Source organism: Adelges cooleyi, unplaced genomic scaffold (genome assembly GCF_023614345.1).
Source record: "Adelges cooleyi isolate 19-005CV unplaced genomic scaffold, UGA_ACOO_1.1 ACOO_flye_CR_arks_rails_tigmint_CR_PRNA_2, whole genome shotgun sequence".
Classification (NCBI taxonomy): Eukaryota; Metazoa; Arthropoda; class Insecta; order Hemiptera; family Adelgidae; genus Adelges; species Adelges cooleyi.
In genome coordinates this window covers 7869582-7890196 of record NW_026095860.1, presented here as the reverse complement: position 1 = coordinate 7890196, position 20615 = coordinate 7869582, and the positions used below count along the sequence as shown (strand labels likewise).

At 31.4% G+C, this 20615-nt stretch overlaps 1 protein-coding gene across 1 annotated transcript in view; it reads right to left on the bottom strand.

Moving 5' to 3' along the window:
- The window catches only part of LOC126833719 (leucine-rich repeat-containing G-protein coupled receptor 5), an 88986-nt gene that overhangs the window by 8660 nt on the left and 59711 nt on the right, over positions 1-20615 (bottom strand). Inside the window, exons 4-9 of the mRNA XM_050565219.1 lie at positions 15257-15328; positions 14177-14248; positions 13483-13626; positions 9625-9696; positions 8693-8764; positions 4493-4561 (exon numbers count right to left, since the gene is read on the bottom strand). Coding sequence (XP_050421176.1) covers positions 4493-4561; positions 8693-8764; positions 9625-9696; positions 13483-13626; positions 14177-14248; positions 15257-15328 — 501 coding nt within the window. The remainder of the gene's footprint in view (positions 1-4492; positions 4562-8692; positions 8765-9624; positions 9697-13482; positions 13627-14176; positions 14249-15256; positions 15329-20615) is intronic.

Below are 20615 nucleotides of genomic sequence, written 5' to 3'. Positions count from 1 at the left end.
TTAAACGATTTAGTAATAAAACGAAAAACTAAGAAATAATAGTAAAACAATAGAGCGAGTTCCAATAAGACAATTTATTACGTCACGTTCGTCAACATAATAATAATATGTATTGTTATTATTATAGTTGTAACAATTTGTTTTAAAAGTATTAAAACCAAAAAACTACGTGGGTTCTGTGCAGCAATAGTCCACTGACATAATGCGGCTGTATACGGTGGGTCTTAAAACGACCGATATTGAGTTGAAAATTTACTCATTAAAAAGAAAATTGTTTTTTTTTTTTAAATATATAAAAAACATACAGTTTCAGCGGAATGTAAATGTTATTGGAATTGGAATACAGTCGCAAGGGACCCATTATGATATACAGTAATCTTGAGCTTACTTTATATAACATCTTATTATAATAATACTATCCTCAAAAGTAACGTCTGAGTAGGTACTTGGAGCAATAAAAGCTCGACGATGCGTTGCAATGGCCATATCACGTGTCGTTGTTTGTTTTACATTTTTCTTTCCATAACACAAATACCCGTCGATACATATCTCCGACAGTTTTTTTTTAAAGATCCCACATTATTTTTAACGATGCAGGACTATACGCATATCAAACAAATCTGTTGACACTTGACACCCTTCGGGCTATATAATAATATGACAGTAGTTGTTTTTCACCGAATTCGTTTCCATTTCAAAATCATTAAACACGCATCATTCAACAGGTAGGTACAACACATAATAATATACAGTTCCAATAATAAGTGGTTCTTTCTTGTTTTTCATGTTTTCCCCGCTAGTCAGTGAAAGAGAAACGTGCTATACTGTGTTCAGCGAATAACATATAAATATGGAATAACAATGACCTTTTTCGTTTAACACTAAATAAAAAATATTAATTTAATTTCGTTTTAAACGAATACTGCGGTAATTGAAAAAGTTGACAAGAACTGTTATACAAAAAATAATTTAAAAAAAAAACCTGCTATGATAACTATGCACTACTATGTAAAACTATAAATTATTTTTTGTTACACATTTAATTTGAATGTCTTTTTTGTTTATAAACGATCGAATAACGGTAGAAATAATTACTCTGTGGACAAGTAGGCACTTGTTCAAGCTAATACTAAAATTGTTAATAATTACATAAGTATTTGTATTAATAAAAGTCATTTTTTTTTTAAATGGAAGACATTCTACACAGTGCATTAGACTTCAATTTTTGATTTCGTTACAGCAAAAAAAAAATAGTAAACGTACAAGAAAATATAATATGCTAAATAATAAATTGTTTTTGTAATAAACTGAATTTCATTTATTGCTGGCTTTTCGTTTTTTTAGTTTGTTTATCTTATATATTAAGCGAGGCTCTTTGATTAGTATTATATGCAGTAAAAGCCAAGTTTGTACTATTTAAGGCATTTTATACGGAGACTGACCTCAATTATTAAAACGTATGTAATTTTTATGAATAAAAAAAACACAAGTAATATAATATTATTTAATAATTTTTTTTTTCTAATTTTTTAATATAATAAAGATAAAGTATAATTTATATAAAGTTTTTTTTAAAGGTGATAAAACTAATTTTATATAAAGTAACATTACTCAATAGATATCCATGTTACTACTAATTTAACTTATGCGGCCGTTAGTTTGTTTAGCAAAAGTTATCAGATTCTATTTAGATGACGAATTATAGATTGAGTTATTATTAACAACACCCAGGAGGAGGGCCGAAGTACCAACAAACAATATACAGAAACAATTTATAGCCTACAAAATAGTTCACAAATTAATTACATTAAATACTAATTATTGTTACTATAACTACGTGTTGAATACCATGGACACGGTTATTGCATTTAATTTAATATATTGGTTTACGCTTATTCTATTTTACAAATTAAGGCTTTTAATTTTATGACTTCGCCAAAATTTCGCCTATTGGACCATTTTTACTAATAATAAATGTCTTTGGTTTTATTTCCCAAACGAGCTACAAGAATAATTATGTTCATTGTACAGCCGAAATAAACGATTGTGCATTTGTCTTAATTATTGTACATTATTTATTTAATAGTATTGACTATGGCGGAAATTACTTTTCATGTCGCGTAGAACACAAATTGGTTTTTGGACACCATGTTGTATTGTCCTGTCGTTTGTGTAGTATATTGAACAAGCGTTAAATCGTTAAATACGATATTTCTGTTTTTTATACAGGCGATCGGGTTAAAAATACAATTTGTCGCAAACAACCAATTTGTGTAAACAATTTTTTGTTATGTATTTCGAATTATTTGCTATAATACTTAGATTTTATAAAAAAAACTTATATTATTACAATACGCAAAACTACTAACAATAATTATTGAAAACTATTTAGTTGGTTCGGGTCATATTTGCGAAAGAATTGTAAATTGTACATTAAAAAAACGAGGTCTTTAAATCCTAATTATTTATTTGGGCTATTCGAGTTATGTCTAATTATACTGGTTAGGGTTAGTCTTAAGTCTAAAGAATTTTCTATACAAATTTCAAATTAATTCGATTGTTTTAAAAAAAAAGTTATAACACGTCACACCGCGCCGTATTGTAAGATGATAAATATGTAACTTTTGTGTGTGTTTTTCTCGAATTTGAAGGAAAAAGTGGTGAACTTTTGGTCCAATAAAGTACCAGTAAAGTTTACATTAAATAAGTTTAGAAAATGTTTAGAAATGTAAGCAAAAGTAGGTACAACAAAATACAAACATTTTGACCACTTTGTTTTAACTGTTACCCAATTTTTCAGTACGTAACTAAAAACAAATATATATTATTCATTTTAATTAAAATTCATATTTTGTGAACGGTTTCAAATTAAAAAATATTCAGTTAGGGAAGAGTTTGTGAGTGAAATCATTTTTTTTAGAAAAACCTGGAGTGCAAAAGACAAATGGTGTATCATTTGGCGTGAGTATAATACTAAATTTGACTTTTAAAACTTAAATTCCTAAACTACCATTAAGAAAATAATTTTTACTTGAATAATTATTATTGCATAAAAAAAAAACTGCATCGTGAAATTTTAAAGACTGTATGACTATATTCAACATATTATATGCGTGTTGGTGTAATATTATATTGGGTGGTTCGGTGTAAGCAAAAACAAAAAATGTGTACTTATACGGTATTACTATGTATTAAAGTAAATATACTCGAATCGCTGCGCTCTGTAAATGCCGCATTTGTAGATGCCTTTTGGAAATGTTGAAAATGACGTACGAAAAAAAAAAACATTTCAAAGAGCTTTTAAAGTAAGTCGGCAATCGTGTCGATAGCTTTTGACGGGTGCGTTTTATGGCATAGGAAAAGAAAATGGTCTGTTACTGTAATATATATATTAAGTATACATTATATGTCGTAAAATGTTGGGTTTTCGTACTGATGTAGCGTTGAATGAAATGCGAGGTCGTTAATCAACCTGTCGATTACGTTTCGCATTACAAATTTTGGTTTTTAAGAAATAAATAATACATAATATATGATATAGTTATATTAGGCCTACATATATCTGTACATAGTTAATAATATACATATACAGTTTGTATGAAGCTGTTTAGACTTACGTACATTCGATTTTTAAAAAAGATTTAACTAAATTAGGAATAAGGAATGAGGAAAGAGTATAAAATATATAAAACAACATATTTTTTAGTGCTATTTTATTGAGCAGGAGTAGGTTTCTTAGTAGCCCGTAAGAAGAATTTAGGAGCATCAATTGTACTCGTTATTCATTATTCAATAATTTCATTTTTTTTTTTTTACTCAACATTAGAGTTGGGCAGGTATAGGGTAAAGGTAGGTATAGGAGGTATAGGGAGGACAACTTGACTGGTAAATGGGTAACGCTGTTACGGAGAATAATATAGAGAAATAAAAAATATATGGAGTTAAAGCATTTGCGAGGGGGGTAAAACGAAGCAGGAAAAAAAGAATGTGTTTATGTAAGACTGTTACGACAAGTGATACAATTTGTACGTTTTACCGACCGGGTGAGGTTACACATTTTCAATCTTCGCGTACAATATACATTTCGAACTTATATATTTAATTGAATTACGGAGGAAGTCGCGTTATAACACGTGTACCACATTGTCCCGTAGGCATAAATGTAGAGACAGTATATTAAAAAAGAAAAAAAGTTTTTTAAACATAAAAATATATTATTTGACTGACGCGTGGTCATGTAATATCTCTTGTGTATTTTTTTCGCGCGCCGTAAATCATCGTCTCTGCACGTCTTTCTTAAAATACATGAAAATATATTATATACATTCTACATATATAACGTTATGTAAAAGCGTGGGGGGACACCTACCTATAACGAATACAGACAGCCAGACGCACAAAAGTATATTATTATTATTAATATTAAGTGTGTTAATAGGTCTTAGACGAAAACATTGTATGTATATAATATTTATCATAAATAAAATCTTACAGTTCCTGTAGAGACGTTAACTTGACTATAGCGGTCGGGATCGTATCCAACTGATTGTCATCGAGTTCACTGAAACAAATTATAAATAATTAGCAATCATGTACCACTTTTTCATATAGGCACATAAATAACAAAATATAGACGGTATTATTAATTGACTCCAAAGTCAAAACATAACAACTGATAGGTTAAATGTGTAGAAGAAAGACTTCGACATAACATCTAATGCCTAGGAGAAAAAGGTGTACTTCATTACAAAAAAAAAAACTATATTGATAAAATATATAGAAAAGCGCCATACTGTAGTTCATTTTCTAAAATAAATTACAGTTAATTATCTGGTTAGAACCGGGTTACTCACTTACCGAGCGATTGCACTCGACCGTTTCTAAAGCTTTTAGTGTATAAGGATTTTCTAAAGCTATTAGTTTCTCTTATAAGGGTGTTTTACACCTTAAAACGTGTAACACAAACACTTTTACTACGCATAATGCGTTTTATTCGCTTCGGTGGTTATAGAATGTAAGGTGCTATAGGTCGCACGACAACAGGATAAACATTGAACAATGGTTTAACCAAAAAATAAGCACGATAGTGAAAGGTATTGACAATATTTTATTAAAAACTATAGTGGTTACTAGTAACTTGGGAACTTAAGACTATCTAGGAACCCGTGACATAGGAAACTTTTGGGTGAACAACAAACACCTATATTGATACGCCATCCTCTTTTTTAGAGTAAATTGCATGGCCAGTTTTTTTTAAATAGGTATTTCCTATAAAAACGTTATTGTTTTAAGACAATAGCTTCACTCAACAATAATTATTAAGCCAAATACTGGATAATAATATAATAAAAACTAATAAGTTATTTGTAGAATTTTTGTTAGACTATGAACAGCGCATGCTATTTGTTTAATATGCTGGTGTAGAAGAACAATTTGTCGTCAGAAAATAGATCAATCAGAACGCCGTTGACCATTTTCACGATCTAATTGGCCAAACCCAGCAATTCTATTGGGTCGTAGTTACACAAAACTTAGCTACTGCATCTTTCTATGGTTTACTGTTTCCTTATGCAAAACAATACGTAGTATTATAAACTTTGATTACGGGTTGTGTGCTGTTTTAAGTCGTCATATTGCATTGTTATCATGGGCATAACTCCTAATAGTTACAGCTCTGGGCAGTTTCATGTTTAACTCTATCTATCAATTTAAAGTACTATAGTAAAGTGTCAGTACTCGAATAAAAATTTTAAAAAATTGTTTTTTAACTGTAGAGTACAGTTATGTGCAGCAGAGTGTATACTGAATTAACATAGATTGAAGGAATATATTAATACACAATACACTAACAAGTATAATAGCCGGGTCAATAAAATATCGTAATTTATTGAATAGGCGGTTATAAATTAAAATAACCCAAAAACGTACAAGTCTAGTATACGTCATACAAAAAAAAGCAATAGATAATAATAACTTATTTCTTAAAAAACCTATTGGCGAAAGTGACTACAATATACAGTTTTATATATTTTTAAACTGTTTTTTATTAATGTTTGTTTAATTTCTTAATAATTTCCACAACAAGATTTCATTAAATTAATAAACTCAACCATTTTAATAAAAAATCATACTATTTCAAAGTAAGTATGTTTTTGTGAATAATATAAAAATAGTTTTAAATATAAATCATTATTTATGATTATTATTACAGGATTATCTTTAAAGAAAATTAAAATATAAACTACATGCTTTTCGACGAAAACAAATTTCTGGCGAAGAAAATAGCCTCTAAAAACAAATCCCATAATAATTTTACAACATGTAATATTATTTTATTTAATAATCAACAATGATATTATATGCAATTTTTATTGACGTTATATAAACAATTTTAGATTAAATAATCAGTTTTCCAAAAAAATGAGAAATTGAGTACATTTTTTAATGAACGTCGGTTGTAAAAAAAAAACATATTAAACGTTGGATTATGTAATATATTTTATAAGATATCATCTGGGATGGTTAGTATAATACTATATATGTATATATTACAACGGCGATACGAATTTAATTCAAATATTCATTTTACAGGCATCAAAATAATTTGCCATAACCGTAGGAAAAATGATAGGTAGGATAGGACTTCTGTGTGTTTTCGCAAAAACAGTAAAACTAAATGAAAATATTCGGATTTTGTCGCGGACTTTTCATGCGATGCTACAGATTAGTGAATGACACGGCGTGTACGGATCAAGGTCGTCGTGCGCGGTCTTTATTACTGTGTTATGACCGAAATATAATCTGGCCGTAAACGCGATTTTATTGCGAAAACGGGCCTAGCGCCGTGTACCATTACATTCGTAGTGCTCAATTGGTTTTCCAGCCCGGCTCACCCTAGTGCGGTTTATGTACGTACCACGATCCTGGTCTCCCCGGGGGGTCTTTGACCCGGACAGCGGCGCTACTAAAAATGACAAACGCCCGTCTCTTAAGGGGTGAAGAATTGTGACGACGTGTGTAGTCGTGTGGCGGCGGGTTAGGGACGAGGGCGCGAAGTATGCGTGAACCCATTGACCCGGTGACGGCTATACGTGGTGTAAACTTTACGCGTGTTTCGCCCCCGAATCTATTATAATAGTTTTGTGTTGTCGTCCATGAAGCCACGAAAAAAAAAAAAAGAAAAAAGTTTACTTGTAAGTCGACAGCTGGAAAATTCAAATGTTATCATGTCGTAGCGATCGAGTTATAAGTGGAACTCTTGAACTGTTATTGAAAACCCCACTATAAGAATCGTTAAAATTACACGTATTCGTCTGAAAATAATTTAAAATTCTGTAACCAATATTGTTTTTATACAACGGACAGGGTGCTCAATAATACAACCTAATATCTAACGCATAACCAAAAACATAATTAGAATTCAGTTTTTCAATAATGGAGTAGAGTAAAAATAATCCATTTCCCAGACGCATCATACACCTACGCAATTGAATAAAATTAAATGAAGAATTAAATCGAATTTTGTCATTGAACTAACATAGCATTGATAGTAATAAACTGGCAACATGTTATTTTTCCAGAATAATTTAACCGATATTATTTTTGGACGGGATCATAATATTTTAACTTAATAACACACGATCCCAATAGTATGTCAGTGACATGAGCTGATACTAAATCAATCAACGCCTATATTCGTTACCTAGAAAAAAATCAAACTCCTTATTAATTTATTTATCTTTCAAACGTATTTTATACAAACAAATCGCTTGAACCAATTTCAATCCTCCCGGTTCTTTGTCAAAACAAAATTTCGAAAAATATATTCGACGCGCTTAATGTTAAAATATAGAATATAAGTTTAGTTAAAAGTACTATAGAGACTATATTATGTCATATAATATTAATATGTTTGATATGTATTCAGATTTCAAAAGTAAAACACAAATATAAAAGTGTTTAAAATCCGTATACGATTTCGAATGCGGCCTTTTTAAAACATATTACCTATCCTGTTGTTGGATCGTTTTCGCCTAATAAGTATTAAACGAAGGGTGAGTTACTGACAAACGTTTTCGTTGATAGGTCAATAAAGTGAATGCTCTACGAAACGAAACCAGCTGTTGCGTTTCCGGTAGGATTTTCACGTAAAACTCGAGGGCAGGGAAATGCTACGTAGCAACACAGTAGAAGGCAAACACGAAATACGAAAGCCAACAAATTATTCTCGGAGCGTTTGATAACGCTAAATCACTACGACCGAACAATATATTACCGGTAAATCAAATTTTGATATTTTGAGAAATTATAGCCTCGTAGACGAAGGATCGAATATTATATTTTGACACTTTTTGTATACATAATTAAATCGAATGAAATAATTTCCGCCAATTGAGTGTACACAAAGTAATGTCCACTGCAGATAAGATTTTGAAAGTTTAAAATTCAACGAACGACCTCATCTCCAATAACTCAATTTACTGGAACGAACGAATGTATATAATGTCGGATGTTATGTGGTGTACATATTAATTGCACTTGAAAACAGAGTTATCCACTTTGGGAGGAAAACAATAAATTTAAGAACGCCGTAAAGTCCACCGACAAAAGACTTTTCCTTTTTATGTGTTATTTTAATCTAGTTATTAATGAATAAACTTTTAATAGAGTTAGGTGAAATGTTTGTACTCACAGAACTCTCAACGACGTTAGGCTCTCAAACGCCGATTCGTCCACGAATCTGATTTGATTTCTTTTAAGTAGCCTAGAACAATAAAATACAGTTTCTTAGTTATAACTTACTATGTATGCAAATTACGTTTCTTCAAGGAAGCCTAAAGGTTCAGATGCACTTTATATTAAAAAATCGTACATAGTCTTAATTCATAAGGGAATGACTGTGAGGGAAAACGTTCATAGTCAATACTTTCAAATTTTCAGTGTGATAATTACAAAGTTTCAGCACTCTAAAAGGCTCAACCCATTATTACCAATGAATTGAATTTTTATTACTACATTTAAATAACAATTTTTTTTGTGAAATCTATACATTTGAAGTCATCGTGAAATAAATTATTTCTCACTCTCACAGCTAATTTTATCAAAATTATCACACTTGCTTTTTTTTTGTTTCACTCATAACTTTAAAATTTTTCGTTTTATAAAAAATTATTATGGAAGTTGTCTGAAATAAAATAGAAAATATAACAAGAACGTAAAGTTAAACATTTTTAAATTTACACCCACTAGCGTTATGTAGATTAAGGGGGCAGTGCTGACGTATACTGGCTGGTTCGAATTCCGCCATGGACGACCTCTCTCAATGGGCAGGGTAACCTGTCTAGGATGAGAGACTGACACCCCTCCCCACCAAGTAACCCAAGTAAGACAGTAACCATACTAAAAGTGACATAATATGTAAAAGAAAATGACTAGGTCAAACTCGAGTTAGGCTGGTCAGTTAATAAAAATTATTAACTCTAATAAGTTACTTTTTACCTATATTTAAGTGCAATTTACAGAGGTATCCAAAATATTGGACAAAAATGACACAGCAGTAGCATTTTTGCATTTACAAGTGTACAAATATCAAATATACGTATAGATTGTAAATAGTATGCTTACAATATGACCAGGTTGGGTAACGATGAAAACGAATCGTTTGCTATATCTACAATAGAATTACTTCCCAAGTTTCTGAAAAAAAAAATAAAACAAAATATTATATTATATACAATTCGTTTATATTTTTTCACTATTTGTAACGAGATGCGGGCGATGAGAGCAGCATAACAATATACATAAAAAAAATATATTTTTCCCCGTTGTTATTAAGCGTTATGCCAACAATAAAATTTACATGTCTCCGGTGCACGCAAAAAAAGACACTGTCGTTGTAAATTCGTTTGACGTTTCAACGATAAAAACAAATCTAGTCAATTCTGTTTCACGGCAGAAAACACGCATAATGCAACTAATTTTCTGTCTTTTGTTTTTCCCTCGTTTGCCGTAAAACGACAATTATTTAAATAATTAAAATATTTTTCCTCGGTGTTGATTTGGCGGAGAACAAACGTCATGGAAAACCGAACGGACGGCGTCGACATTTATTTTTGGACGGTCGCGCGATGACAAGTTTGTGTGCGCTCACTCCGTAAAAGAGTTTTCATAATACTATAATAAATCGTATCCTCCTTTAAACTCGGATACAGAAGGCGGCAAGTGGACGGTCAGGAAGTTTAACATATAAATTGTCGGACGATGCGTCGCATAATTAGGTCGGCTAAACAGGTCACAGGGTGTCCCCGAGGTAACACAACACGTTCCGTCGTTATAGGACACTCGAGGGACGCGCTAATCTTATTATAATAAATGTATTTTATTATAAACCACGATCGAGCACCGTTACGTGTAAACATTAGATGGGTCAGGTTGTCGGTAAAACACGGCCTGTACAACCGACTCCACCGACTAGTATTCTAATTGCAATGTACTAATCGTGCGCCAAAAAACAAGACAAAGCAGCTGTCCTATTGTCAGTGTACTATACAAACAAACCGTCAGCGGCTGACGATCGCAGGTAGTGGTGTACTTAGCGACACTGACACGCGACTAAAATATGTTAATCGACTTAATACCCCGGGACGTGTACTCGATACAAGAATAAAAAAATCCATTAATTACCTGACCTATATCTTTAATCTTACCCAACTTGGTTTCCGAACGCCCGGATCATCAATTATAATTATCCGATATATACTACTGGCTATAAAATATATAACAAGTCGATATGTATATACACAAACCCTGTCGTATGGTAATTAATACAAATTGAATTTTTACTCACGAAGCTTTTACCGATATCTATAGCAAATAAAAAATATATTGCTTTTCGACGCCCACCGAATGCAAAGTGCCTTAATTTTTAATAAAAAAAAAAAAATAAAACATTCTACAACGCGACAAACTCCTGTGCGGAAGTGTTGGCAAGTAGGCTTGGGGTGAAAGGTTTTTTTTTTAACTGTTTATTTTTTATTACCTGTTTTGATATAATAGTTCCAGAGAAGGGCATCGGGACTAATTGGGGAAAATGTTTTGATCGGGCAAAGACGACCAGTATAATATGTATTATTATTTTAGGCATTTCACGACGCCCATAGTGAATGACTAGAAGACACGATGTTGTGCAAACCTTAAGAAATAGAATAGACCATATTATTTTGGTTTGGCATGCATGCCATTAAGTTTTGAGATGGGTCGGAAATATATTATAATTTTGTTTTTTTGTTTTTTGATGTAAGAGCTCAAAAAAATGAGAACAGAATTGATTTGTCCTTGGTCCTACGTTACTACGGCTTCGTCCTTAACCACTTTAACAGCCGTGACATAAAGAAGTATTTTTTTTCATCTCATATTCAACTGAGAAAAGTTACAGCCAAACGTCTACAGCAGCGGTGGCGACGTCAAAATATTACAACGTGTTTTGAGTGTTTAATTGAAATTACTATTAATTTCGTTTGACAACGGAGTTGATAATTAATTTTCAACTAAAGGACGTGGCACGTGTATTCTTTTGTTTTTTTCGTTTCCGCGAAAAAAACTGAGATAAAAATATACAATATTAAAAACAATAACAACAACAACGGTGACGGAGAAAAATCCTAAATAATAAAGTTTTCCCGTCACGCAGCATAGACGCTAGGCCCTAAGGGGATTTTTATAGAGTCGCAAAACATGGCAATCTTATTTGTTTTGTTTTCTACTCTACATGCATATATATTGTATACAGATTACAGCATGTTTTACTTTAAGAATAAAATGTGAGCGAAATTTGAATAGCAATGTGCTGAAATATAATGTATTATGTTTGTATGGATAATAAGTAAATTATTATCCATACGATTTCCATGCGACCAAAATATCAACAGCAACGTAGACTAATTTAATAATACGGACCCGTATTTTTAGCTTCGATGCGGAGTAGCGATGCTATTTTCAAAAGTATTTATTTAACTGTTTATCACTGGATCAACCAGGGTTAATATAGAATACACAATAAAGTGCAGTTGTAATAACTAATTTAAAAGTTAGGTCAACTAAATGTTAGTTATTCAAACTATACATTGCGTTGTGTTCCTATTATAATTAAAAGTTTTTCCGCGTAAACCGGAAAAATTTTAAACCGTCTGTAAAGTTTTCCAAATAAAATACAATTGATCATTTTCACTGACCGTTTTGATTGGGCAACAGTTTTTAAACTATGCGTTCCAATAGTAAAACCTAAGTCTCAAAGCTAATTCTGACCCAGTTGAGCTAATTCTAGTTATGCGAAAAGAATAGCTACTATAGTTGTCGATATGTTTTTAACTGTACCGCAACAGAGATTCAACCGTCAATTCCTCGCTCTTTCAATTACTTCTCCAGCTATCGGTATCGGGCCGATCATTACCGAGTGGTTATAATGCACGCACTTGAAGTCAAACCCATCGACGGTATTGAATTCAAATATACAGCAACAGACTTAATAAATGGTATATATCAGTCATTACGTGTCACTTCCTCCCACTTTTTGTTTATTTTTACAATGCAATATTGTAAAACCAACCTTATTATATAGTTGCCATTCGGTAGACGCAACTAAAATATTTTGTCAATCCAACCTTAATATATATAGTAGATCCAAGTATTTATAGTTAGCTCTTTCAGTTTAGTACTCCTAAATAAAAATGTATTGTGTTTCTATATTAACCATAAATTACGGTTGTCCCACCTATATAGTTTTTTCCGTGTACTGTCGCTTGTTTCAAGCGCTGTAGGTATTTTTCACGGAAGGAAATTCATATAATACATTTTTCTATATAAATTTCCAGGACATATTTTTATACCCGCATTATTCCTTTTATGCATCCTATATGAATTCCTCTTGGCGAACCAGGAAAACCGGTATTGGAATTCTCTTAAAAACTATTATAAAACAAAAACACATCAAAGCAAATGCCTGCACGTGTGCTAATGTGTTCAAATTACATTTTTGATATTACCAAAAATTAACCGACAAAGAAACAAAATTACAGAATTTGCTATTACTACGACACTGAACTATTCAACTAAAATAACTATCGTGGCCTGTAAAGCTGAAATAATCCAACAGGAAACACACGGAAAGCCATAACGGTTTAAAAATATAAAAAATATATGTTTACACCAATACACGTAAACGTCACGTCAAATATCGAGCACGGTGGTTATATCGATTACACCGACATCTACGCGCGGACGCATCGCTATTGCATATTCAAAACGCCTTACCGTAGCAAAGTAATTACAATTACGCGTACCTCATGCCCAAAGAAACCCTCCCCCCCCCACCTATCGCGGGGCAAGCAAACGACATTCGAAGGTAACACATGCGTTGACCCAGAATGATCGTATAGTAATATTATGACGTTATGTATATGGACGGTGAGCACCGAAAATACTCACAATGCTTCTAAGGTGGGGACTAGGCTTAACGCTTGTTTAGGAACTTTTGTGAGTTTGTTGTTTTCCAGCCGGAGATTCCGCAACTGGGACAGCTGGTCGAAGCACCGGTCATCGATTTCAGTCAATTGGTTTTGATCTAATTGCCTGAAAAAAAAAAGCAAACGCACACAACAGGCTATTATTATTTATAACAGTATTAGTGACATATTCATGAGCGTTTTTCGGTTTTGACACGTATATGGGATTATGTTGTGTCGGGAAAACTGTACAACGTCATGCGGAAACGACTTTAAATAAATAAATGCAACAAAATCATTTATGATAACATAAAATATTGCTTTTGGACAACACGCGGTGGTCTCGCAGGACTTTGTGCGATATTTTTAACGACAGAGTGTTGCAAATGTGTTTTTGTTGTTTATTTTTTTTTTTTTTTTTTGGGTGGGGGGTCTACAACTTTCCGACTCGTATACTCCAAAAAAACTAGCAGCCTTTTTGGGGACGACAAGCGCCGTCTCCAGAGAACATTAATGCTGACGCAACACGATAAGGAGAGCTGTTGGTGTACGTATGTATGGTAGGTAATGCGAACGGTTGTCGGATAAGAAACGTCGAGCAACCAAGGAATATAACAGCTACGCGTACAATATAAATACATATACATCTATATATTACAAATACACAGTGTTCTTACAGGGTCGCCAGTTGCCTGCAATGCTGGAATGTTTCGCACGGCGCTCGGACAAGTTGACATTTCTGGAGCGATCTGCGGCAAAAAAAATATACACTCACACTTATATGTACAAAAAATAAAATATATTTATATAAATAAATTATAGAGCGCGTTACTTTTTAGTACTGTCCACACAACTAAATATAAAATATATGGACTATAGATACCTAATATTGTGCGCGGCCCGTCCTTTGAGTAATGGTCTTTGAAGAGCGCGCAATTGTTCTCAACTCCTAGGCCGTAGAATGTTATTTATGAATTTACAAAGAAAACCGTCGCGTGACAGCTAAGTTTCGTTTGGATAGAGGTAAAAAAAAAATTATAATATAAAAAGTTTTTGGAGAGGATCCAATGCTCAGTTAATAATTGCCATCGGAACCCCGCAAAGAGACGTTTTTTCTTCTTTTTTTTTAATCGAATGAAAGGGCTCGGTTGAGTTCATTTCAATAAAAATTGATTCGACAAAAAAAAAATCAATGAACGATTAGAGAAGTTTAATGGACTGTACACTCTAGAATTTATCGATAGAATCTATCGAATTCAACAGACAATTTGTAATGTTAGTTTAAAGGTTTTGGCGGTTCTCCATAAGTCGCCAATAATTATTATAACTGCGTTTAGTCAAAACTTCAGTGAGCTTAAACATAACATTTTTGTGTTTCTCAAAATCTTCTTTCACAATAGTACGCAATAACTAGGTACTAGGCTTTTTCATTTTGTTGTTTCGTAAATCAAATTATAGCAACGGTCTTAAATTTCAATATTTTATTTTTATTTGTCATCAAAATTCGTAATCATTCCATAATAACAATAATTATAGAGTTTATTAATTTTGCAATGTAATATATTAATTAATATGTGTAATTACAATATTGCTAGCGTAGCCTGTACCATAATATTTGACTTGAAATTATCTGTTGAATACAATTTTTTTTTTATCTATATAATACATCTTGTTCTTAAATGCATATTATACTGAATATTTTCTATCATATTAATTAATAAGCATTTATAATTTAATGAACATTTATGGTAACTTACAGCCTTTTTAAGCGGGTGTTGTTTAGGAACGCTTCGGGGTGTATCCATTTGATATGGTTGTCACCTATCACTCTGAAAAACATAACATAAATCCACAAATTAATACGGTGTTATACAAATTATGACCATGAATGGTTTTTGATGCCCTTACAAATATTTTGTCTTTGGTGTCTTTAGCGCTAAAGTTTTGCTTGTACATTAAAATTGATTTTTTATTCAACATCAGGCCATTAAAACAATAATTTTTAATAATTATTTGTTGATAGTTATTATCGGTTATGTTAAGGTTAATTTTAACTAATACAAATACAAAACGCATTTGAAGTCTCATTCGATAATAGGTCGAGTTTCTAAATTAATTTGATTTAGTTTTTAAATTATAATCATATCTGTGAACATTTTCTCACGTCAACAATACAAATATAACATGATTAATTTAACAATCAAGAAACACTAAATCACGAACTAAAAAAAAACACAATTTTGATGTAAGTATGTAACAGTTGTTCCTTTAAGTTTTATTATTGGGTTAGGTTGACACATCGTCGAGCTTCCGGCAAAATGTTTACACAAGTTATCCGGATCCAGTATATAAGTTGTATAAACAAAGAAATAACAAGATAATATTGATTAAATTATCCACCGTAGTCAAAAAGTAAACAACAAATAAGGAACTGTAAGTTAACAACTTATAAAATATATATATTTATATGATATCGTTACAATGTATTTTTTTCTAAAAATTTTGTTTTTAGGCGCAATACTCAACCTTTCAACGTAATGAACAAATGATATCATAAAATGATCGTGCGCTTAAAGGCAAACGCGATAACAAATGAAACAAAACTATTATTTGCGATGAACCAAGTGAACGGTATTTAAAATGTTGTAATTTGTTGTTATAGACCATAACATAATGTGAAATAGAGTGTTTCAGCAGAATCCCGAAACCTTGAAGCTGTATTTTAAATGCTAGACGCCTCCTATTTACACGGTATACCTACACTTAGTTACATATTGTAACCTAAATTAGACGAAAACACTGGTATGTGGAGGAGAAAGTTTAACAAAGAACTAATTGGAGAGACAGGAATGACTCCAATTAAATATTACATAAGAGGCCAGAGAATTCAGTGGTTTGGGCACATTATGCGTGGAAGTGACGATAAAATAATAAAGACAGTACTGTCTTGGAAACCAACGGGTAAGTGACCACGAGGATGTCCGAGGAAATGATGTATGGACGTGGTCGAGGAGGATCTAAAAAGGATAGGAGTAAATGATTGGAGAAATATAATTCATGATCGAGAGAAGTGGCGTGAAGTTGTGATGGCGGCAAAAACTCTTGTAGAGTAGATAAAGCCAGAAGAAGAAGAAGAAAAAGAGTTACATATTTGTACCTGTATACTATATTTATATAACATGTTTGTGGTAAATAGTTTTCTGGGCTGATATCATAAAAATCCTTAGTCAGCTCTGTACTTATAAAAATTACCATCAAAATGTATAAGGTCGTTTCTTTGACTATATACCTACGTTATTTTATGTATGCTGTTTGTACTGAGCAGTAATTACATAATATCAATTCGATTAAAATAGAGGAAATTACCTATTTATTATTTACGAGTTACGACTAAGTCAACAAAAGCGATTAGAAAGTAATTTGAAAAGAAAGCAATTAACTGTAATTGGTGGTACGCCATATTAACAAAGTTCTGCTTATCTCCAAATCTTATTACACACGCTTACCTAAATTTTTTTACGACATAATTGTTTTCTTTGTCTTATCCTATAAAACTATTACAAATTGTTTTTAGTAACAAAAAATTCGAGAAAAAACATTCTAAGAAATGTATTCTTACGGTTTATAAAAATTATCCGGACAATATTATAGTATTGTAAGTTTTTTCCGAATTTTCAAAAAGAACGTCTGGGATTGTTAAAAGATATGCAAGTACAAAACTACTTTATGATTTTAATAAAAAAAATATTCAGAAACATAAGAATTAATAAAATATCGTAAATCTGCTATAAAATATAATATAAAAAGGTAATTAATATGGCTAACAGCTCGGTCAAGTTAGTATTAATGTTTAAATACACTTAGCAAATAAATTATTCCCTTTAAGTTCTAATAAATATTACAAGTTTTTGAAAGGAACATGGGATTATATTTTCAATCAAAACCTTTTAAAACTGATTCCATTCTGTACAGTTTTACTACAGCCAAAATATTGGTGCCGAATTTAAATATAATTCTATTTATAGTAAATAGTTTATAATTATCACACATACAAGTAACTAGATGTGTATAAAATATTAAACGTCAATATATTTTATTAATGAACAACTTATAATTAACTAGCATAGTTAATTGATAGAAAACTAAATGTTAAATTACAATATAACCGCGTACAAAAATCAACAAGTATAACGAGTATTTTAATGGCTTATGAGCTATTTTATTGTTACACTGAAACTATTTGCTGTATAATGCAAAACACCAGTAACAAACAATACAATTTTAAGGTAGAAATATGTTATAAAAATTAACTTTTCGACCACACACAACTGTTATTTTTTATGACGTTTACTTCTTTTTATAATAATTATATTACAGAAATGTTTGATTCTTGTGAATAAAACAAATTAAAAAAAAAAACACGCCAACCAATACAAGCGGGCTTTAAAAAATTAATTTTACCGAGTTATATCGTTATGATTCATTTTGGAAAAGTTTTAAAACCAAATGAAAGATGATAGTTTTTATAAATGTAATAACGACAATATAAAGTTCATAAAGTCAACTGTGTAAAATGTTTATTAGTGTGTTGTGTAGTTGACACGAACACTAAAACTCAACCGTGATCACATTACTGAACTGCAAACTATCATCAACTAATGCGATGACTATCTGAATAATACATGCTACAACTAATAAATATTAAAAAATTAAAAATAATGTGTTATGAACACGAGTGTTGATTTGTCTGTAATGTATTAAACATATGTGTAACCTATTCTGATATCTACTTTTAATTAAAAACTATAAATCGTTGAAAGTATCGGAATTATTAAATATTTATTAGGAATAAATTAAAAACCATTAAGTTTATTCTGTGTCCTTGGCCTCTTTGTATCCCTTACTTCTCATTTACTTTTTTAGTCTATCACCATGTTCTATCTACATTTTATATCTTCGCTCTTTTAGTCTAGCAATAATATCCTTTTACTACCTCATATCCAAAATCAGCTAGATTAAGCATTTTATTTTCTCTACACACAAAACAAAAATTGCCCTATTCATTTCAGTTCTACCTCGTTTTAACTGCTATTGACATACATTTGAAATTACTACTAGGACGTTCTTTTTTATAAGTCATTTTAATTTTGTTTAATCTGTCTAATACAGACCTAATTAATTATATTTCAGCTACATTCACTTGTTTCCAACCGACTTGTTGTCAATAAAAAATAACGATACTTTCAGTACGCTATAGAATTAGGTAATAATGTAAGTACAAATCAAACATTTGCAGTTCTATTAGCCTGTTTAGAATAATTTAAATTTAAATAGAAATATTAATATTTTAACGTGCATGTTTTACGGTTCTGAAGCATGCACTAACTATTGGTTTAACGGTATTGATAATAACTTCGATTTTGACAACAATTCTAGTGTATATGTTGCAGAATACTCTATTACTGACTTATAAATTTAGACGAATTCAAAATTATTGCAAGTAAAAAAATGGCTTCTAAAGTTAAATTTGTTTATGAGTACGCAGCCAATAAAAGTATACATCCAATAGCAGAATTTTCAAAGAGAACTCTCGGCGAGCAATAGCCAAATATTGCTCGAGTCTACTTGCCAAAAAGAAATACTCTAAAAAATAAGTAAACAATTTCATTGCCATTGTTCAGTTTTTGTGTATAAAATATTTATCGGATTATTCATGAGGGTAATATAAATCAATTTAAATAACAATTATACAGTAACTTTCAGCTATATAAAAATAAAATAAAATAAAAAGCAATGTAAATTATATTTGATTGACTTGTATACTATATAAATTATTATTATTTAAGGTTTGATAAATATCAACTCCAATAAAAAATAAAATAATATTTCTGAAACGATTATGCTAGCAGAGTATAGTTTATATATATATATATATATATATATTAGAGTTTTAAAATATTAGGTCATTCATAATAACCTAAATAATATTTCAACTTAATCGCCTAGTTTAACTTAATTTATATAACTTAATTCCACGCATTTAAGTTGTATTACCTATAATTAAGTTATGGAGTTTGTAAGCTATTGTTAAGTACCTACGTAACCACCAAATCATTAGGTTTGGTTAATTATTATGAAATCTGTCAAAATAATCATATACCTAATATTATTTTTACGTGACCTTACTAAACTACTTCGCTAATTTTCCTAATCCTCACTACACTGTTAAACGATTATAATAGCTTTAAAACTAACACACAACAGCCTTCTTTTTCTAGTAAGTCAATTGGTGTTAAAGTTTCGTAACTTAGTCCACAGGGCCATATTTTAAGTATAATAAAATTTAAGTACTTTCACTTTAAGGAAAACAATATAGGATCCATACAACTCTGAAAGCTCTATATAAGTTTATAATATAACTTACCACATAATAATTGAAGATAAATCGATTTTTTTTTTTTAGATTTAGAAATTGGTAAAAAAGTAATGGAGGAGTGAAAGACGTATTTCTCGACGATATATTACATCGGAATGGCTATTGCGCCGACGAACAACCGTTAAGGTCATAATATGGTAAGTGTAGAAGATTCCTCAGCGTACGGTCCGCTTTAAGGGGTTGTCAACGCATGTTCTAAACAGCCGTTTAATCAACCGCAAAGTGTTTTTATCAACACAGCGTGCTCCAAACGTACAAATTCGCTTAGAGGTGAAAGGGCGGTTAAGATAGAACGGCCGGACCGGCGTGACAAATTTTGCGTCGGCAAACGTGACCGGAAAACGTCATCTGCTCTGAACGCAGTTTAGGCGATCGGCAATTTTTCTACATTACCGCATGCCATTTGCTGTATCGAAAACGACCAAGCCGGGGAAGTTTAATTGTGCTAAACTGCTCGTGTGTATGCCCTGTGTGTAAGTGTGTATATGCGGTATTTGCACTAAATGAGCCTAGACCGACTACGCGGTACACGGTTCATTTGACCGGCCAAAGTGGTAGGTGGGCGAAAAGCCGAGTACAAAAGTAGGTACCTACAACAATATACATACACTGCACTGTACCTACGGTGTGTACTGAAAATGACATACACTGTTTGACCGCCAAAAGACGTGTATACCCAC